The sequence below is a fragment of the Diuraphis noxia genome, unplaced genomic scaffold (genome assembly GCF_037042655.1).
Source record: "Diuraphis noxia isolate RWA-SAM2 unplaced genomic scaffold, SU_Dnox_SAM2 contig0001, whole genome shotgun sequence".
Classification (NCBI taxonomy): Eukaryota; Metazoa; Arthropoda; class Insecta; order Hemiptera; family Aphididae; genus Diuraphis; species Diuraphis noxia.
This window is the reverse complement of record NW_028301711.1, coordinates 77,628,751-77,653,033: the sequence shown is the minus strand read 5'-3', so window position 1 is coordinate 77,653,033 and position 24,283 is coordinate 77,628,751. Positions and strand designations below refer to the sequence as shown.

The following is a 24,283-nucleotide window of genomic DNA, read 5'->3' as shown; positions in this document are numbered from 1 at the left end:
GTATAATTAGAACATTACAAATAATTTACTCGTAATTCTCTGATAATTTTTCTCCGTGTATTATTAAAAAAACCCTAAAACATCAAAAATCACCTAAAAATTAAACCAAAGACTGTAAAATAAAATGTAATTTTATAAATTTGTAGGTACATTATTTAAACAAATTTGAAGACTTTAATAAAGAAACCAAGATTACAACATTTCCTTTTCAATTAAGTCTTTATTTTTTTTTAAGGACTTACACATAATATAAATAATAACACTAATATAATAATAGGATTCTTACAAACATAAGGTATATCTAGTAGTTAAAAAATAAATATATTTGTACTTAATTATTTATGTAATATATTCATTTTAATATTGGACCACTTAATGTGTTGATGTTAATATCAAAATGTATTGTTACACCATTGCTTGTAACAATTGCAATGGCTATTAAGTATACCGTGTAAGGCTTTAGATCTGAAACTAATACAGAACCTTCGCAATCGTTTTGATGAACTTCACTCACTGTCTTGACTGTCATAGGCTCTGAAATGAATAAAACATATTTAAACTGTATTTTTAATAGTTACAACATAAAAATAAAATGAAAAATATTCAACATATGTTGAATGTAGTTCTTGATAGGAATTAAAGGGTAGGTACCTACATAAATACAACATAGTTTACAAATCAGTATTTCAAGTCCAATCATGTTTATTGTTCGTATATAAAAAATATAATTTGATTGGGTGAAGAATATTAACACATTATTAGTTTTAAAATACTAATATAGATTCAATAACGTGAAGATTTGTTATTCGTCTTAATGTGTTTATATCAAAAATATATCCAAAATTAAGAAAGCAAATCATGAATGAAATTCATAAAAATAACCATTGTACCTAGAACCTATATAATTATTTATTAAGGTAATATAATGTGCATTTTCCATACTCAATAACAATTTCTAAACGTTTTGACTCGTTTTGAACTATTTATATTTATTTTTCACAAATTTCGATTTTCATTAGTTTGTTTTAAATTATTGTTGATAAAAATATTTTCAAATGGTTAAAAACCTTAAAAATGTAGTAGAAGATTTCTCAAAATTACATTTTTTTTACTCTCACATTTAGACTATATTAGATATTAGATAAACAAATTATAACAATTTTAGTTAGTAATTAATATTATTATTCACGGGTAGGTACATGAAACTTTTGAATATAGAGACCGATACATTCATATTCAAGAACATTAATAATAATATTTTTTTTTGCTACTAATTACCATCAAAATAATGCTGATTAGTCGTGATACTGTTTTTGAACACCTCTATTTAATGAAGCAATTATAAATTCGTCAGTATAATGTATCATACATTTTTTATCACAATGGAATAAAATTTAGCTCCATACTTTTGATAAAGCATATTAAAATAATGAGTTTTAATACAATAAGTGCCAAACACAACTAATAAACTAATAAAGGCATTTACACGTTTCTGTTAATTTACCTACCACAAGATAAAAATATTGAGAAACAACTGAAATTTATTTTTCCTTTTATTTAAATTTAACACAGATTGAATAATTTTATTCAATGCTCACATGTATAATATATTATACAGCTTAATTGTGATTATTTTTATTGAAACTGTATTGAATAAACTGAAAAATATTATTTATAAATATATTATGCTGATTATTACTTATGTGTTATGTATATTGAATAGTAACTTTTTTTATTTGAATTACCTACCTATAATATTAGTTATTATTATATTTTTAATATAAAACATTGCCACATAAACCATGTTAAATTATTATTTCAAGCTAAGATTTTATGGTTTTACATTTAAATACCTACAGTTGAAAAATAACAAATTTTTTTAATGTAATATATAAACTTCAATTCTGATTTTATATAATATACATAATATTATGTAAATACACAATATATTCCAAAAATATGGAAAATTTAATGATTTTACCAAATCCATATACCATAATATCATATTGAACCTCTAATATTTCCATATTATATATTCATGCTTTTAATGCAATTACTGGTGAAAGAATTATATTGTTTGCAACAGGTGACAGCTTGGGAATTTCGACAAGCCCAAGACTTGATATTGCGATGGTAATTTTAACCTTGGCCTTAAATATTTCTTACAACTTTATGAAATCAGAGTTCTAAAAAGTGATTCATATATAACTGCTGTTTATTATTTTCTTGAACGCAAGACAATGTATATTTACAAAGAAATATTCAAACTTATTTTAACTACCTAACATGCAAAGCATGAATTATTTCCCGATCCAAATTACTTAAATTTTGATTTCTTAAAAAACCTTTAATTTCTGCCGTTAAAACAATTTTGATACAAATCTGACTATTTATCATTTGTGCCAAAGTTTTTACAGAAAAATCCAAGATTTAGGGTTAATCAACATGAATATAAGTAATGACAATTTAAGTAATTTTTGCGGAATATTGGATAGACTTGAGTTTCTTACTCTTGAACTTGTTTTCGAAGGAATTTTTAACCTTAAAACATTATTTCTCCCAAAGGAAATCTTTTAAATTACTTTGACTCAATCTACGTAAATGAATCACTTACAAATAGTAGAAACTAGTACCAAATTGAAATTTAAAAAAAATAAGTCAACTTTTTCCTACGAATACTTGGAATGTACATAAAACTACAATAATGTGACCACCGAACGAATAATATATGTGAATCATGGATTCACAGATTTAATCATTTAGTTGGCCACAGTTATCCAATTATTTGGACACTCATCCATAAAATGAGATCGGAAATAGTGACAAATAAGGCGAAATTAGCCATTGAAAGCATGGATGAGCCAGTAAAAAAAAAATTCAACATATTATATCCGACTGGTTAACTTATGTCAAATAATAGATATTAAATAAATAACCATTAAAGACTTTTTAGAAAAAGTTGGTCATAACAAGATCGAGATAAACATTATAATTATTATTGCTTTTTTTTATACGTTACATAAGTAGGTATACGAAAATATATACCAGGACTTCTTATTAAATATATTATTTTTTTTTTTTTAGCGATAGGTTATTAAACTGATAAGTCATAATATTAGAAACATTATTATAAGATTTTATTAATGAACATTATATAAATTGCATTTTTTTTTAAATGTTATTTAATATATTATATTGTTGTATATTATGCATATCGTACTTAATAACCCACATTACAAATCACAATTATCTTAGTCCACGAGACATAGAGAAATATAAATTAACATATTAAATGTTAACAAAAATTAAGTTTAAGTTAAACAAACAAAATATTGACATTTGACTTATGAAAGATAAAGTTAAAAAAATTATCACTTTGTAATAAATGTAATTAATGTATCAAACGCCAATCATAGGTATTTAATTATGATAATCAACAGGTAAGTATCTCAAATGGCATATATTTTAAATATAATTAAGGATAATATTAGATTCAATTTGATTAAAATGTAATGATCGTTTATTCCCGTTATTTTATTATATATTATTATATATGATATTTCCAATAATCAATTTGTTCAATGAAGATAAATCATCATATTTGAAGCTTCGGTTTCTTATAAGTTGGAACAACTATTTTTATATGAAACATTCATATTTTTCCTAAGATATATATCAATGAGTTTTCGCGTGATTATGATAATATTAATGAATGATCAGAAAACTAAAATAAAAAATTACACAATCTGACCAAAAATGTGTATTGTGAGGTAAAAAAAGTTAGGTAGCTTCAGGTTAGGGATTATTTTATTTAATCGTGAAGGATCTAATAGGTATGACCCCACTGCATAAATTTCACAAAATACTATTGTAAATGTGACTAAGTATGTAATACAATATTAACTAAATGCTTAAACTTAAGAATATTGAGTTTTCATTAAAAACTAAAAATATCTTACCTCTGCAAAGGGGATTATTTATGGCAACTATGGGACAGTAAAATATGTGATATCCAACAATTAAACCAGTCTTGTCATCACAGTAAACTTTCCAGCTCAAACCCACAAACGTCGAACCAATCACACTAACCCAAACGTTCTTTACATTGCCATTGACTAATCAATCGTAAAGTGATTTGTACAAAATGTATATCAATAAAATAAATTAGTATACATAACAAAATTTTATTATTACAGAAAAGAGCTTATAAAACAAATGCAGTTAAATAATTACGTACAAGATTCCCACACCATTCCACTACTGCTGGCTTTAAGGTTATCAATACCATTTCTCATTGGATTTTCGCTATTAACACTTATTGCAAAAATATATTTTTCCATATCTTCGATCAAAGTAATGTTGTAGCGAGATACTGAAATTGGTAAATGCATCCAGTTCATAAAACCCTGTAGAGAAAAAATATTAATCCAGTCATTAGGTATATCAAAAACGTTGGATAATAATTGTAATTACAAATTAGAGTAAATTCTTGAAGTGAAACTTCTTTATAGAGGGTACCCATGAGAAAATAAAATGATTACCAACCTATCGACCGTCACGAAAAATTAGATAGCGTGATGATCAATAATATGGTCTAACAATCACGATACTGTAGGTTAAGTATTATGTTAAGCAAATCCTACATATTATAATAAAATATACCAAATATTATTTTCTATTTCGTATTTCTAGTTTCTACTTTCAGTTCAACATTTTGTAACGAGACAAAACACTATACACCATGTTAGATACTAGCGCGCTTCTGTGTCAGCATTATAACTATGACACAAATTCGTCACAAAATCCAAAATAGATGGCGCCCCCGTTTTTGTGTTTGTCCACCACCCAATGCTATTTGACTTATATTACTCGTAAAATATTCAATTTACTCATAACAAAAAGACCACTTATAGCTGTAAATACAATCAGAAATAGTAGAAAAAGAGTTAATAATTAATAAAATTCATGTTACATCACTACCCATCAGTCTACGAACAATTATAGTATTATCATAGAAATATGAGCACATCGCTCTCGGCAAAAGATTACATCTTTCCCATTATATTATAATATAAGTGATTTTAGGGACATGTGATCTATCCGGTATAAAAATTCAGTGAATATAGGCACACTCAACTTTAAGTACCTAATCTCCTCTCTATATAATTTTTATATTAGAAAAGGCAGAACAACCCGTCATATATATAGAAAAAAAATAATGCACGATAATATATAACCATTGATTCTAAACACTAGTAATTCAGAGCTGCTGATGGACGATAGCTAATTTAAATTCATGTACAGGGCCCATGGAAACACTCACGGTCTTTGCCTATGAAAACATTCCCTTCTAAATACTGTATTCTTTAATAAATAATTATTCTTGAAAATTCATCGGAAAATTAAATGAATAGAAGTGAGTATATAAATTAAGTAAATTCCATAAATATTGTACAAAATTGTATGAACAAAAAATTAATGACACCAGAAAATTTTAGTAATTTTGCATATAATATTAAAATAAAATTAATTTAATTTCTGATGTATACATGTTTTTTGTGTATATGATTATTACTCTTATCCAATTTACTTTACGTTGATATCAGTAGTTATATAGCCTAAGTACCTATAGAACATTTAGTATTAAAATAAATACTGCTGTGTAACACACTAAAAAACATACTAGTAACTAAGTATAATATAATAATGGGAATATATTATATTATTGCATATGCCTACGTACTACTTTATTAATATTAATTATTACGATTGGTCATATTCATACAATACGTTAATTCACATACATTACACTGCCGTGGATTGATCAGATCTTTTTCACACCAAAACAAAGTGTAGAAATCTCGTTGATCTGCAGTGGACAATATCTGAGAATCTGCACCTTTCCAGGATAGTTCAAAAATACCTTGTTTGTCAAATACATTTCTCTTGAACGACACTGGTTTATTTAGTGCTATAAATAGCGATAAGTTGACAATACAACCAGGTAAACATACAATTAATCAATTTAAAATAAACCAAATATATATAATATGACTCACTGTCTGCTACGCTTGGTACGTAAACCCTTGAACATTCTTTAGAATAACCTTCTTTATTGTATGAGATTACTATAAATTCGTATCCGATGTTGGTACTGAGAGAATTAAATTTAGCGTAATTATTTTCGGTTACATCGCTACGATAAGTGCTGTTTTGATAAATAAATAGGTGATGGTAATTAGAATGATTTAAAATTAGTTAAAAGAATAATATATTATGTTATAATATTTGTTAGGATAAAATATAGCAATAAAATATGAAAGTATATTATTATTATCAGGATGTTTACAAAAAATGTTCTATATAACACTAATAAAAAACTAATATTATTTTTTATAAATAATTAAAAATTATCTATATATTATTAAACAAAATATTGATGTTTTCATCTATAATTTAACTGAAAAATTACATTAGAAACAGTGATAATGTTTAAAATACATTTTCTAACGAAATATTTTAATGTAGATAAAGTTACATATATATAACCCTTTAAAATCACCGACGTAAAACGTTCAAAGTAATACTTACGTGATTTGTTTATCTTCTGTTGTATGAATATAGTATGCGATGTATTCAAAGCATTCACCACATTTTTCTTTGTCATCTATAGTTTGCCAATAAATCACAACGTCCCTTTTGGATTTGTCTGATAACGATGTGAAATATTCAAAGCTCCCAATATCAGTTCGTGGTGGTCTTTTAGGAACTGTAAATTTATTAGACATATAAAAAAGTAAGCATACAATAAAATAAATACCACTAAATCATACGATTATGTTCAAAATCAAAAGGACTAGTCAATATTTGATTCATCATTTTCGAATAACAAAATAAATGTATAAAAATGTGAAATACCTCAAAATAGGTATACTGAACCTAGCTATCGTAGAAATAAATTAAAAATTTACTTGTGGGTTTGGTGTAGACAGTGATGCAACCAGGAGAAGACCACTTATCATCCCCAACAGCTAACGCCGTCCGAACAGATATGCAAAAATCATAACGCGTAAACGGATATTCCAAACCGATGACATTGAAGGAATAATTATCGGCATCGTGTTCCAGACATTTCATGTCTTGGACCGAAGTGGTTTGATCTGATGTCGATTGCGATTTACAGGTATCACTTGCAGTTATTGACTATGGGGAAAAAAGGTATAATTACGTCAATCATAATTTTATTTTAACTGTTATCTGTGTATGATTGAACTCTTACATTCCACTGTTTAGGATTAGAATCCCATTGGGATTTATATTGAATCTTAAAAATTAATCCGTGTGAATAAAAAGACATTGTACCTAAAGACCACACAAGTTTGATACTAGATTTTGTTTCATCGACCACTGTGATTTTTGTTGGTTTCGTAGGAATGACTAAACATTAAAATAAAATAAAAATAAAATTAAGTGCATCTGCATAGTTATATAATAAATATTTTTCTTAATTTAAACAAGTTAAAATTATAGTTTTGTAAAATATATACTATTGGCGTAATGGTGGAAACGAATCGAGGTTGACGAATTTCCCAGTGCATTTTCGCCAATTATCATGAAATAATAATACTCGTGTGATTGTCTGTATAGTTGTGAAGTAGATAAATCCCAATAACAACTATTATTTCTGATATCTGAATCTGTAGGACAATTTGTGACAGTTCTAGAACTAAAAATGTGTATATTTTAAATAAATGATTTTATTAATGAATACCATTGATAATAATGCTAATAAAATATCACCTGCCACGACCAGGTAATCTAAAGTATAATTTATACGTAGTTTTTATGGGGTTTTCCGGCTTGGTCCAATTACACATTAAACTTTCCCAGTTGTTAGAGATACAAGAGAAATTTGTAATCTTCAATGGTTTATCTATAAACAACGATCAATTATTCATAAATACTAAGACAATTAAATACGTAAAACAATAAAACTATATATGTCCCTGTTTTATAATAAATGTATCATACTTTAAAAAAATTATACAAATAGAAACTAAAAATATTGCTAATTACCTAACTAATATTGTTTTTATTTTTTTAAGAGCTTCAATGGTGGTATGCTTACTGTTTTACTAACATCAAAAATATTATTCTGTGTAAGTATTAATATACTGCTGTCCTAAGGAAGAATGCCGTAATTTCCTTCCATGCTATTTTGAGAAAAATGACATTTTATGTTTAGTAGTTTTTGATGGTTATAAATAAATAAATACAATATTTTCAAAGTAAAATCCATAATTTCTTATAGAAATATACCTGATGAATTAAAACTGTTCGATTTTATTTTAAATTTGTATTTCAACAAGATATTGTTTTGATATTTATACTAAGTACGCTATTAATTATTCAGAATTGTTTACTTAGCAGAAATGCCATTTTTACGTAGCATATCAAAATGTACTGATCACATATGGTTGAAGAAATAACGCCGTATATTCTATATATTTTTTTTAGGTTTAAGTATAATTATTGGTTAGTTTGTTTAGTTATAACACGTCAATTAGAAAATTATTAAAATTATTTCAATGTCTTAAGCTTAAAATCCTAGTAAATATAATAATAATAATATTAAGTCAAATTTAATTAATTAATTTAGTGAATTATTTACATATCGTTATATTTAAATACATTTTTAGTTTACTAAATAACACAATTTGAATGTTATTGAATTGTCTTTATAATTTAATGAGTTATAGATTGTATTATGTAGTTATATTTTTCCAAAATTGTCTTCTATTCTGAGGAATAATTTGATTTAAATTCGAAAGAATATATTCACGTTTTTCCTTTGGTATTCCACAATTTTCAGTATGTGAAGGCGTTAGAGACATTCCTTTTTGGTTAATATATTTTTTTTTGTACAAAATCCAATGTTGGATATTTTTCGTCATTAAACTGACTTTTAGTAAGCAACACATATTTTACACGTACAGCTTTAATCGATACGATATCTCTGACAAAACTCTATTTGTAGACTGTAATAGTTTTTGCTGTGCCTTATAGTCTTTCCATTGAAAAAATCAGAATAAATCATTTTTTTTTTTTTTAAGTTAACATTTCCTTTATTGGCTGCCCCTACATCTTAAGAAAAATCTTTGAAATCGTAGGTTTTCTTTTGACGTTTCAACAAAGAGAGTTTAACTTGATGGTGGAAACTATAGGCTTACATAAATGTATGTCCAGCTTCAAAATAATTTCTTGGGCACAAATATCATCTAAGTTGACTGTGTATACTAAAAATGATAATAAACGCCAGTTCTTATTTTGACTGCTGCAGTTATCCAGCCAAATTGTCAACTTTTTGGCATCGCAATATTGCAAGAAAAACGAATAAAACGTGATGACAAAGTATTCTTCTTTACACTCACTAACACTTTCATGCCATACGAGTACACATGCAAATGTGGAAAATAACTAGCAACTATTCTTTTATTAAATAATAAAACTTTTTTAAATGTATCAACACATGGCAACATGATCACTTTTTGCAGAACATAAATAGATTTTGCATCAAATTCCTTTTTCGCGTGCTCTTGATACAGAGCTCTTGCAACATCAGCTTTTTTTATATATACAGAGTAAATTTGGCAAATTTCACAATCATCATCTAAATTATCTTTTGCGTGTTCATGAATTTTTATACCTTCACATATCTCACACTCTTCACTCTTCGCGTCCGAGTACAGTAAACGATATATTTATTTTTTAGAAACTTGATTTCTATAATAATCATATGAAATTATTGAGGTTCAGGGTATGTATCTAAAAAAAGTTGATGCATTAGCGAATACTCGGTAAATATAAAATGTGTGTGGTGTACGACACCAAATTTCCAAATATTATCAGTAATTTAAAATTAAATTTTAAGATACGGCTTATAATGAGATCAGTTTCCTAAACAACAAGGCCGTAGATTATGAGGAAGTGCTACGTAAAAACGCCGTATTTGAAATAATACACACACCAATCTTCCTCGGCAAACTGTGATTACAGCGTTTTTACTAAACTCCGATTATATTTAATGACCATTGCGGCAGCAATCTTATTTGCTTATAAACACACATTTCTGAATAAATAATCATATTTACGGCATTTTTATTTAAGAAAAGCGTGTAAAATTATAACATTAAACGTAATACAGTAAAATCTCGTTCTGTTTTCGATTTACAGTATCTTTTCTTAGGATGGCAGTATAATTATAGTATGTTATATTATATTATTATTATTTTAATAATTAAATACATGGTTTGAAGAGTAAATTAATTTTATATTAGTTTATTTCTTTGTGTTTAATATACGATTAGTACCTATGATATAATTATAAAATTATAAATATTTAAATATCTTTAAATCATATTTTATTGAAGCTATTCTCTTGCTTTTAAAAATTTAAATGTTTTTATGTTTGTATAGTGTATACGCAAAAATCAGTTGAAAAAATGATTCAATTTTCAACTTTGAAGGAAGTTTCTGTTTGAAAATTTGTTCCAAATGTTACTTTTGTGAGATGAATATTGAGAATAGTCAATACCTATTTAATGTTTTAAAAATAAAACTAAGCAAAAAAAAAAAAAATATATTATCTGTAGGACGTAGGTTATAATAATTGCAGTTAACTTACATCCAACAAAAACATTGTTAAGACACACCCCGATACAGTCATCATGTGAAGCATGTGTTTTACTTGGATGAGATCCAACAACATTTATATTGCTATTTTTCAGAGCATTATTGATTGAAGTACCAGACGATTTGGATAATTCAGCACATTGGTTGTTTTTATCCAAACATATCATGCATGTATAAACATCGGAACCTGCTGGAGGATTAGGTACGCGCAATTGTGCTGCCGTCGAGTTAATGATTGACACATATTGATTGGGCACACGTTCTTCGTTGTTATAGAACCTGATTCTTTGGCTCAGAGGTATTAATTTGTTTCCATCGGCAACATTATCTCTAAGAACTTTCTGCAATAGTTCGTGGTTAGGATTTAAAACGCATGCAATTTCCAACGGAGTACCGCTGTTGTACTCGATGAAAATTTCACCACTCGGAGTTGTTCCTAAAATTGAAAAAAAATTAAATAATAATTGATTTGAATTGCAATTTGCTTAAAAACTGTGATGCAGATAGTTTAATGAAAAACAAATTTATTTTTAGAAACCAATGTAAAAACACTGACTGAAGTAGATTAAAATGTTCCTGTTACATGTTTTTCATGCATAATAATGATAAGGAATTGTTGAACATAATTAAATCAAAAATAATAAACTAATAATAATTTGTTATGCTTAAAACATTTCCTAGTTCAAGTAATTAACAACTAATTTATTAAATTGTATAAAATTAGTATTTAAAAACAGCTTTTGATATACAATTCTTTGGTTCAATCTATGAATAATCAGTTTTATAATATATTGAAAGTTAATTAATTTATGAATAAAAACATTTAAATGATCATTTAGTTTTTTCTTAGTATATATAATTAGTTAATAATATATGGTTCTTCAATTTACAATACGATTGAATTGAATGTAACTTAAAAGTAAAAACGATTCATGTTCTTAATTTCTTACCTCCGGGTGAATATATGCCGGGGCCACAAGTAATTGATGAGTTTGAAAATCCAACTAGTATAAGTAATATCAACAATTCTTCAATCCAATTCTGTCCCGATGTAAACAGTCTATGTTTGAAAGATCCAGTTTTATACTTACGGGGTATCATTGTACCTATAAGCAAATTATCTGTAACAAAAAAATAAAAATTATTGAACTTCTGATCAGTGTCGCAACTACCGGGTGTGCAAGGCGTGCATTGCACATCGGCCCCCAAGGCCCCAAGCCCTTATATGCCCCACATCACCTTATAACATGCCAAACTGTTAACTTGTTAAAATGTTAGAAATGTTCAAAGCCAAACTTAATACACTAATACTAGTTCTAATAAGTGTCCTATACCTTCTACAGAAAAATAATAATAAAAATAATAATGCGGGTCCTTGTCCGTGGTCTGCGTTATCAGGCGACTAACCACTCAACCAATGTGAGCTCATTTAATCGTATATAAAAATGGATCATTCCAATGGGTTTTTAATTTGTATACGTACGATTTCGGGACAACGGGCAAAATGGTAATAACTATTAAGTAATCACGATATCTGTTGAAGTGAAAACATACATTTGTCATTTAATTGTTTTTCATTATTTGTCTGTATGATCTATAAGTGGTTTTACTTGTAAAATTTATATTTACTGTAATATAGTAGTATAGTACACTAAACTGTACCTACAGTACTCTAAAGTGTACCTTGTAAGAGTTTTAAGTTTTAACCGTCTAACAAATAACTGTTTTATTATGAAAGTGATTTTGAGTGATTTTTGTTTTGATTTTTTAATAGTATTTTAAATTTGTTAAAAATGTCAAAACGTATATATGTTAATGGCTGGGAAAAGCACAAAAAAAATGAAACAACCGAAAGAAAAAGTAATGCAGCAAATGTTAAGAAATTGTGAATTTGTGAATTAAAAAATCAGGTAATTATTTGTAAATTATATCTATTAGATATATTAGTAAATAGAATTTAGTAAATTGTTAAGTGTTAAGTGAATCTAAAAAAATTTTCAAATTATATTTAAAAAAAACATATAATATATATTTATTGATTGTATTATTATAATTTTAAATTTAATTTAAAAAAAAAAAACAACATTAAATAACCAATAGGCTAACAAATAAGTTGTAAATTATAGGTATACTTATGTATTTCGGTTTATATTAATATATTAATACAACATAATTTATTAAATAAAAAAAAATAATTGAAAATGATCCACTAAATTAAATTATAAAAGAGAATGATAGTTCAGAAGGTACGTTTATTGATTACCTGTATATTTATAAATAAAAATGTTAAAAAATATAACAATAAATATTGCACAAATAAGTTGTAAATTATAGGTACTTCAATATTTCATTATATATTTCAGATTTTGGTGGCCTAAATTTAACTTTGAAGTATACAACTAATCGTGGACATTTTGAAAGTGAAGTATGCACATATTTAAAAAGAGTATTTTGTTATTCGGACCATGCAAACCATCAATCAAAAAATTTCCTAGGAACCATGTTAATAGATGTTTTTCTACTGATTATTACTATAACAACTAAAACAGGTATCAAAATTCCACGACAATGGTTATGTTATTCTTTAATATTAGATAAAGTATATTCTGAGTTTTGTTGGCTTTTTGCTAACCGGCAAACGAGCATTTTAAATATGAATGGATTTCTGGCGTTGACAACGGGCAACATTTATCACAACAAATTTCTAAACATGAAAATTCTATTCAACATATTATAAAAACAACAACAATTTCGAAGATATTGGGAAAAAAATAAAACATTAGATACAGATTTAGAGAAACAGATATCTGAAGAAGCAGAGTATTGGAGGAATGTTCTTCGTCGAGTTATTCATGTTATTTTAACACTTACATCTGGTAATACTGCTCTCCGAAGAAACAAAGGGAAGAAAGGTAATCTTCAAGAAATTGAAGATAACTTTATGCATACTATTATATTACTTGCAAAATTTTATCCTTTTATTCATAATTTATTAAATGATTCAAAAAAACATGTAAAATACTCAAACATGAAAATTCAAGACGAGCTTATAGAACTTTACATGCTTGTTCATCACCAAGAGCTAAGAATTTGGCGTTTTATATAATTGATTAGGAATTATCAACAAGTTTTCCTGTTGTTTTAGCTGCATGTCTTATATTTTTAACCATTCCTGTTACGGTAACATCGACAAAAAGGAGTTTTTCTAAGCTTAAATTAACTAAAAATTATTTGCTCAATTCCATAGGCCAAGAACGACTCAGTGGAGTTTCCATACTAAACATAGAAAGGAGAAGAACTTCAGATATAGATATAAAGAAAATCATTGAGAACTATGCATATGCAAAAGCGAGAAAAAAACAATTCTGTTAGATACTTTAGTTTCAAATGTGTTAAAATTATACTATAATTTTATAAATGTTTTATGTTTATAACCATTATAAATGTAATTATACAACATTAAACAACCATTATCTGTATAATTTAATAATTTCCATAATATTCCTTATAATATTAACCTTTCATAATATAAACACCGGCTATCATATTTTATTAACAATAGGTAAATTAATTTTGAAAAAATATTTAGGCCCCCAAATTAAGATTTGCACACCAGCCCCGTAATTTGTAGTTGCGGCACTGCTTCTAATACAAATTATGTGAAATGTTTTCATGCTAGGGTGATAAAATAGTGCAGACTGATATTGAATTATCTAGCTTACTAATTATTTACTTATACTAGAAACGAAATATAAAAAAACTCTATAAACGTTAATTATTATACTTACTCTAAACAACTTAATAATTTTTTACACTAGATATTTATTTAATGTTATCCACGCAGATTTACACAAGATAATAAAAATAAACCAGGACCTCGCACTGCTGCATTGGTCATTTGGTAGATCATTGTAAATTGTGATGCATATGTTAAACTTGAGTTCAACAACATATCGTAAATCTATATTCATACAAAAAACGATTCTAAACACAGAAACGACATATCAACTTCTATAAGTACCTAATGATATTTAATATTAATTTATATGAGTATAAGTTATAACCATAAATCTCAGTGAGTTAACATTAATGGCCTGTCCATTCATAATTATTGATCTCGAAGAGATTTTCAATGTCGTGTTTTAAAAATCAATGGGCATTTATATTATCTAGACACTGGACTATTAAGTATATAAATAGGAGATGTTTTTGACTTTGTTAGAGATAATCTCTAAATTTTAAATTTAATTATCTTTTCATAAATGACAATATAGTAAAAATAGTATTGGTATATTGATATTTATTGTTAATTTGGCGGTTGTGGACAGAAGGCTATGAGTTCACGACTACAAGATAACCTTTTCAATCAAGATTCTTATTTCTTTCAACTTATCAACTCTGCAGAGCATCAAACTTATGAATGTACTATATTGTATTATATGCGAGTAATCTTATATTTAAAATTATAAGATTTATAACTGTTGGTTCGTTGTATAACGTGTTAAATTTAATAATTATTTTTTTATATTCAATATATTAATTATAATTCTTAATTCATCGTATACAATGAAAGGTATCCGGCGTAACTTGAAAAAAAAACAAAAGTGAAAGAAAAAATAGAAGATTAAAAATATCACTTGTGAAAATACACAAAGACATTTATGTATAATGATCCATTATTATATATATATATTTTTTTTTATAAAGGGATTACCTATCTTCCGGAACCACAGATTGAGAAACGCGGTGTTAGACTCATTAGTGTCAGACATTTTACGACGTCTGATAACGTGACCATCGAGTGTATAGTATACTAATATTAGAATAATTAATATTTGCGTTGAATTATGGTATTTTTAATATTTAATTCATGAGTATGAAAATAAAATAATTAAACAGAAAAAATACGTACAAATGCGAATTTTTAAATGTACGTAAATCTTTATAAAAGTATCAAAAAACACAACACCTTAGAATATAATATATTTAATAATAGCGATATGAATAAAAATGAATTACAATTGGTTTTCATAACAATATTGGTTCAGTTCACTTTTATTTTTTTCTACTATTTACTCATTCACTATTTTGTTTTTGTTTAATAACCCAGAATCGAATAAAATTCATATACTTATATCACACGTTATATGATATGGATTATAGCCTATAGGTCCTTCATATTGTATATTTTAAACAAATAATGCATTAATAAATTCAGTCATATATTAGTGCAGTCTAAAACATATGGATGGTTTTAACAATTTTATTAATTTAAGACCAGACTTAAGAGGATTAGGAGGAATAGATAGGATAATATAATACCCACGAATAGTAGTCGAGTGTGGTAATGACAGTCAACAGATATAATAATCATAATTTGTTTTAACTTTATTTCCTGTACAACGATTTTATTGTCTATACATCTATAATAGGTACATAATGAAGTAGAATTCCAATATTGCCCACTAAAGTAATTTAATGTTTTTATATCTCTTACAGTAAAATTTTAGCTCTCAATTTTAGTTATACAACTATTTCGCTGTGGAATTTTTATGATTAAAACGTAATAATTAATAAATAATATAGTTTCATCGTTATTGGTGCCTGCATGTCTTCGTGTTACGTCGTTTGTCAAATATAAATGGGCATGCACAATAAATACTAAATAGTAATAATAATTATTATGTATTATAGCTGTGCGGTTTATGAAGTGTTGTTAATTGCAATGTAGGTATACCTATGTAAATGCATAAGTTATACATAAAAGTGTGTACATTTTGAATGCTTTTATTTATATATGTTTTAGTGTGTATTTAATACCAAGATGGATTTTAATTTGCATATGATGATTGTTTATTATAATAACGTCGTGATATCGTCAATATTCAGTGATTTATGATCGATACAATTTTTATATTTATTTTATTATAATAATTGTGAAATGACGAATTGTAATTCCATTATTCCATATTATAATTTATAATAAATAAGATTGAATATCTTAAACACATCAAATATATAAGTAAACTGTGACCTATTTTTATAAATTTATATGATATAAGATTAAGATTAGTTCCGAATTGCATTTAGATTTGATTGAAATGTATTTTTTGTATACTTAAAAAGTATTTGAGTATCTAGGTACGCTAGGTAGTTCTTAAAATTACATTCATGAAGATTATATATTTCTAGCTTATAACATCTAAAAATGTATATACAGCCATTCCAATTGTATGTACTTATGTATATTGTTAGTATTTAGCTTAGAAATTGAATAAAATAATAATATAAACTTAAAGGTTGATAATTTTCAATATTACATTTTTAGGTGAGTTATGTAAAATATTGATGTTTACAAATATTAAATGTTCATACCTCATCCATTTCGCTGTAGGTAATAAAGAACAAGGGTGACACAGTTTCCTAGACATTCAAATTATATCAGTTGGTGTAACAATAAGCGATTTCAATTTATTTCTCTATTATACTTTTAAGTTCATGTAAAAAATGTTTGTCATCAAGAGTCAAGACCAATGACATTATAGTATATTTTGTATAATATGTTACAATTCACTATTAATATAGGATTAACAACTATAATTGGGCCATACAACCATGATAACAGATTTATTGGAAACAAAATTCCTTCTGCTAATTGTTGTCGAAAAAAAATAATATTGAGTTTTGGTTATTACAAAAATACCTAATTGCCTTATATTAATAGTTTATATAATGGTTGTTTAAAAAACTTATTCCAACGTTCTAAAAAAGTATACGTTCCAGATTATTTTTATAGACAGTAAATAATTAGTTATTAATCTGTATCAGTGTATCAAAATCAAAATGTAAATTTTATTTAAACTGAATAGATATTAAAAACCAACTAATAATGAGGAATTCTGTTTTTTTGTTTTTATTAAATAATAATATTTATGAATATCAAATTTTCGTGCATACCTTAAAAATTTTAATGTAGTAAAAACCAATAAGAGAACACAAATTCTTAGGTAGGTACCTTTAAAATACATCTACCTAGGTTATATTATGATATAAAGCCAACAATACGACATTTAAAATGGCAAACAAAAATTGGTTAAATTTTGTGCGATGGAAACGACACATGTGGACGTGATATTATCAAGTAGATTAGCCAACATTTTTTATATTTATCTTTTGAATATACTTTAAGAAAATTTAGTTGAATAGTTTTATACTATTAATAACGTTTTAATGTATTTTATAGGTCTAAAAATAGAAATCTCAACAAACTAAAAAAAAAATAAAAAAATATTGTACTATTGTCTATTGTTCCTTACTACCTAATTACAACTAATCAATGTTAAACCGAATATAATTTCGTGAAAAAAAGTATTAGTTAGTACGAAGTGAGTTACAATATTAATAATATTTATGGAAATAAAACATTACTTTCTAGTTTGCTAGTTATTTCATATTTGCCCTTCATTTGTGAGTTTTATATTTTTTTCAGATTTATTTTATGTAAAAATGCATAATTTTGTTTCATGTGATATTTCAATTCAAAAAATGTTAAAATATGACTAACTTTTAAATACATTCTGTATTGGTTATTTCAATTGCATATTTTGATTGTTCAGTGTGATATAGGTACAGTCGGCAGTCGCGTAGACTGATCATTTTTATTGCTGTATTTTTTTTCATTTAAACAAAACATTTGAAATGAGTGAATACAGTTGTATAACATAATTTAGTTTAAACACTATTTTAATAGCCTATATAATAAAAAATGTTACTAAATCGATATTTGTATGAATACATTTAGTTGGTTGTAATTAAAATGACAAAATTATTATACGTGGTTTTAATACCTTAATGCATGAACGTATTCACACCATTGTTTACAATTTCGTGGTACATTGACTATAATAACCATAATATAGATATAAATAACATATCAGGTATATTATGATACGTACCAAAATAATATGCTATATTTATGGCTGAAATTATTTCAACAAACCTAAAAGAAAAGCTAATAACCAGTGCCGTAACTAGGCATTGGCAAGGTGGGCGGTGGCCAAGGGCGCAATTTAAAATGATCGCGCTAGGGGCGCAATTTTTATTTCATATAAATACTAAAAATTCATTATTAATTTATAACATTGGTTGCCAAGGGCGCACATAAAGCTAGTTACGGCACTGCTAATAACTAATAATGATATTGATATATAATATACTTAAATGATGTGTGTAAAATGTAAATCGTACTAAATCGTTTTTCGTATGCAATGATTTTTCATTGGTTAGGTCATTCAACAAATTAAATAACAGAGCGAATTATATCAGGTACTTATTTATAAATTTTCGAATAAATATGATGATTAATAAATCCATATATCATTAATCAGACGAAATTAATTTTAATTCAATGATTTCTTTGTTATGGATTTTAAAAGTAAATAACTAAAAGTGGTAACTACTTATAATAAGTGGAGCAAAGAACCAATTGAAATACAATTACTAACTTTTATTTCACACCTTCAAACACTGTATTATGTATGTTTAATTCACAGTCACTTATATCGTGTACAGAGCGGCAAGGTTATAAAATATAATAAATATGTGCCACAAGAAAATTAAAGTCTCAGTATATGAGGTATAGTCGTATAGATTGTGAATTTTATGGGGGCTTGTTTATGAACTAGTTATATTTGAATAAATATAATTAAATGTTAAAAATACATTTTTAATTTGTTTTTTGATAATTATAGTACGATAAGGGTTTGTAATGAAATAAAAAACAAAAGCGGGTAAGTCGTGGATGTCGCTCTGCTATACAGTAGGTTACTGTAATGGATGGGATTAAATTTGAATGCAATGATAGGTATCATTGTATACGAAAAACGATTCTGAACGGAGATGATTTGTCAGTCTAGGATATATTATATTTAAATATTGTCATATATTCTATTTTGAAATAAATATTTTATTTTTCAATTAAGTCGCATTTTGCATAAGGCATAGTTAATCAATTAGTGTAGTTATCATGTAGTTATCATAATTCATAATACCTTATATTATCATAGATATACGAATACCTGGTTTGAGGATAAATCGTTATCATTACGCGATTTCATAAATCATTTAAAACTCAAACGCTCAAAACATTTTTCCTATAATGATACTTCAAATTTTCTCTATAGCTATTTGAAGCAAAACTTGGTGTTAAATTTTATAACCTTAGATATAAATACAAACAATATTATTAATTTTGAACTAAAAAATAATTTGCAAATATTCATGATTTTGACGAATTTTTGTCAATATTGGAAATTCAAATGCTAATAAAAATTTAATTTGAATTTCCGGTGGACATTTTTTTTGTGATAAAGATTGAAAAACTTGTAAGGAGCCTTGTATTAAATTTTCAAATCTTATGTATAAAAGGAAAATTTTTTATGAATTTCTAGAATAAAATAATTTACGAATTTTCGTGATTTTTACGTATGTTGTCAAAATTAAAATTTGAATGCATGTAAAAAAAAAATGTAGATATATATTTCTTTTATTTTTCAATTGCTATTGCAAAACTATATTATGAGCTTTGTATTAAATTCTCAAATCTTAGAATTAAAAAGAAAAACTTTTATGAATTTTGATCTAAGATAATTTGAACATTGCCGTAATTTATATGTATTTAGTCAAAATTTGAACTGTAAATGCTTATAAAAAAAATGTGTGACTATATATTTCTTTTATTTTTCAAATGATATTGTAAAACTATTTTAGGAGCCTTGTATTAAATTCTCAAATCATAGAATTAAAAAAAAAAACTTTTATGAATTTTGATCTAAGATCTAAGAGTGTAGACCATTTCGGCATTCAGTTACGGTTAGGTTAGGTTAGTCAGTCTAGGGTTTTTAAACCATATTCATTATAATATTATAATTTAAAAAAAAAAATTAAGTATCTATAAAATAAATTCCAAATCAATTAAATTAGATTCATTATAAATGTAGCCGACTCACTCAGTCATTCACAGTATATATTAAAATAAGTTAACGACAATAACTATTAACATTAGAGTATAAGGTACCTATACTCTAGACAATATAATTAGCTACCAACAAATATTATATTTAAATTACAACAATATAACTAAGATTATTATTCTTGTTAAATTAATATAATGTAATTTCATTCAAATTTGAACTTAAAATAACTATAAAAAAACTGTTTGTATAGTTTTTAGATTTTTTGTGTGTCAGAATTACCTACTTGCGTGAAACCTTATTTTAAATTTTCAATCCTTATTTATATACAGGTAAAACGTTTTAAACATTTTTAATAATTAAATAATTTGAAAATTTTCTATTAAATAAATTTTGTCGAAATTTTAACTTTAAACGGCTATATAAAAAAAAAATGTGCCTATGTATTTTTAATATTTTCCAACTTCTATTATATCAACTTTTAGAAAATTTTGTAATACATTTTCAAGTTTTTTTAACCCAATGAATAAAATTTGATCGACATTTATAGAATAAAAAACATAAGAAAACGAAAAATTTCAAATAGCTAAACATAACTTAAAAATTGTTGAAATGTTTTGAAAATGTTATGAAGTACAGGAATTGATAAAATAAAAATATGGTTTAAATTTAAAGTTTATTGAGATATTTGTTTTTGATTAACAACAAAATATAAGAATATTAATACAAGAGAAATTGAGAGAATGTCCAATGTTGGAATTCAAATTAAATTTAACTTTCCGGTAGACATTTTTTATTTGATAAAAGTAGGTAAACTTAATATGAACTATGAAGAATCTCGTATTGAATTTTAAAATTAGATTTTTTTTTTAAACTAGAAAATTGTACAATCTGTAGAATAATTATTTACAATAAGCACAAATGATTTAAGAATTTGATAGAAGAGATAAAATAATAGAGATAAAGTAACAAACAATAAGTTAAATTACAATTACAATTATTTACATAAGTTCAGATAGACGACTTAACTGAAGAGGCCATCATTGATGGTACTTCATGACATGACATGTGGTGTAAACCAGATTTAAAAAGATAAATTTTTATGAATTTCTAACTCAATATTATTTGCACCTTTTCGTTATTTTTACGCTTTTTTACCCAACGAAATAAAATATGATTGACATTTTTAGAAAAAAAAATCGATTTACTTTCTACTATCAAAGTAATAAAAGTATACGATTTATGCTATCGAATATCATAATTAAACTTGATGATTTATGAATTTTTACTTAATTCATAAGGATATGATAGATGAAAAAAAACACACTCCATTGTAAAATCAATAAAATCATCGGTTCTTAAAATCATTGTAGCATAGGTTTATTTGTATTTTTTTTAATAATACTAAAAAGATACAGGCAGAAGTAATTGTGCATTGTGAAGTACGTAAACGTTACGCACAAGATAGTATTCGTAGCCCGTGAATACGTATAACAATAGAGAATATTCTTTTCGGATAAGAAACCAATATATGGAGCCCCACAGACACATGAACACAAAACATTAATCTGGATAATAAATCGTCTTAGACACATAGTACTAACACCTTAACACATGATATAAGCATTTGTAACGTATACAGGGATTTGGAAATATATACTCGCATTATATACGTTATTTTTTTTGGAATTATTTTCTAGGGATAAAAAGGTCCATTTTGTGTGGTAACAATATTATCAGTAGGTGGTATACATACCACTACAGTTTATTGTACTGGCCAGACCATTTTTTTTATACGTATGTTAAAAATTAAATATGTGTCTACCTAAATACGAGAATAAAATAAACCACAAATTTATAAATAAATAAAAAATTAAACATTATTTTAGACTCATGTAGGTCATAAATCTCTAAGCTGAGACATTTTTGGGGGAAATATAAAATAGGTTTTAAGCAATGTTGAAACAATAATACACTATTCCAAAATTGAAGATCGATTAAGTTTTGATACTATAATGTAAAAAAGTAACGAGTAAATTAAAAAGTATATATTCTGTCACTACTTAACTCTCAGATCTTCAAATTAAGTCATTTAAGTTAATGCAAGCTTAATTAATGATAGTAACATTGAAAAGCGGATTTAAAAAAAAAAATACTATGACAAAATTGAATATTTATATAGAAAATGCGAGTTCACACTGTACTGACCAAAAAATATTAAAAATATATAAACGAATATTTTTATTAATATATATATAATATATAATAATATATACATATCAGTGGCGCACACGTAGGGTACCAAGTGGTGCAATTGCACTGGTTTCTCGTAGGTCCCGCGGGGCCTACATACATTCGGGGGCCCCACTCTGCAGATCTCTTGATTAGACACTATAAATACATAACATCTGGTCCATCTGAATATTTAGATCGTTGAATAAAGCGTAAAGAGTTGGTAGTGCCAAATATGCAAACAAATAAATTTGGGGGCCCTATAGTTATAACTGCACTGGTTCGTGGAAAACCTGTGGGCGCCACTGATACATATAATATAATATATAAAATATATAATATAATAATATTGATATATTTACTTACATATTTGTACTTAATATACTGCCTACGTCATAATCATTTGGTATAGAAAGTGTTAGTACAAGCTAGTCACGATAACTCGAACTTTTCCCGATTATTTTTAAAAGTACTTTGTGTTTTCTCTCCTCGAGTACTAATTATAGATTCAATGTATACTTCAAAACCACCTTTAAAGTTTAAGATTTTTATTCTTATGACAAACACACAAAAAACAATTAAAGCTTATTTAAAACCATTGAATCAAAAATTTAAATCAAATAACAATTAAAAAAAAATTGTTCTCAGGAAATCAAAAATACAACGGGGAGATAAAGATGATAGATATACTATACGACTAAATAACTATACGGCCAATAACATAATAGAAATAATAATAACATGAAGTAGGTATAAATTGTATAATAAACTTATATGAACTTACCTCGATAATTATATTTATTGCAGGCCGTCTGGTTGCCAATTGATCTTTACTTTTCGTTTTTTTTCGCAATATACTTTTTTACAGCAAATCTATATCATGACGATATAACGTGTTTTCGGCAGTCGAGTGGTTAGAATTGCGATCTAAAAATTATCAATATTAATTAACGCCAAATAACAATCACCAACAAAATAAAAAAATTGATATTATATTGCAATACCTTAAGGAGCCATTAAATATAACAAAAAAATAAAAATAATTACTTCGATGTAAGTCAGAGATTAAAAGCCACAGCATGAAAATCATACAACAGCTTAGAAACAGTGAATGAATGAGACTGTCCCGGATCCTGATACTGATGGTTGACCGTTGAGCGCACAAAAAATAATACGTAGCGCTAAGGGAAGTGGGAGGGGATCATTGTTATGGCCGATCCTTAAAAATGAGCGTAGAAATAATATTGTAAACACATGATTTTTGGTTGTCTTTTTGATTAAATATGGACAGAATTACATGATGTGCCCTTAAATGAAACTTCTATGTCTTAAAATATTGAATGATGGAATTTCTTTTAGAGGCAAAAAACGCATTTTCACCGAACTAT

At 26.0% G+C, this 24,283-nt stretch overlaps 1 protein-coding gene and 1 pseudogene across 1 annotated transcript; one reads left to right on the top strand and one right to left on the bottom strand.

The window, feature by feature from the left end:
• The window catches only part of LOC149061806 (uncharacterized), a 340,578-nt pseudogene that overhangs the window by 144,826 nt on the left and 171,469 nt on the right, over positions 1-24,283 (top strand).
• LOC149061825 (cytokine receptor-like) lies at positions 251-23,814 on the bottom strand. The gene is made up of 13 exons (XM_089218090.1): positions 23,680-23,814; positions 11,643-11,813; positions 10,685-11,128; positions 7,801-7,933; positions 7,548-7,726; positions 7,280-7,437; positions 6,972-7,203; positions 6,592-6,769; positions 6,060-6,208; positions 5,805-5,971; positions 4,238-4,406; positions 3,960-4,115; positions 251-534 (listed from the first exon to the last, which is right to left on the bottom strand). Exons 2-13 carry the CDS (start codon positions 11,791-11,793, stop codon positions 353-355), a joined length of 2,298 nt encoding a protein of 765 aa, XP_089074216.1. The 5' UTR covers positions 11,794-11,813; positions 23,680-23,814; the 3' UTR covers positions 251-352.

What these genes read in the sequence shown, in the direction of transcription:
- LOC149061825 (XM_089218090.1), bottom strand. Translation starts at nt 11,793, where the DNA reads ATGATACCCCGTAAGTATAAAACTGGATCTTTCAAACATAGACTGTTT. An exon ending in CGGCATATATTCACCCGGAG is followed by an intron (nt 11,129 to 11,642) that starts GTAAGAAATTAA and finishes TTTCAATTTTAG; the next exon opens with GAACAACTCCGAGTGGTGAA. An exon ending in TAACAATGTTTTTGTTGGAT is followed by an intron (nt 7,934 to 10,684) that starts GTAAGTTAACTG and finishes CGTTGTTTATAG; the next exon opens with ATAAACCATTGAAGATTACA.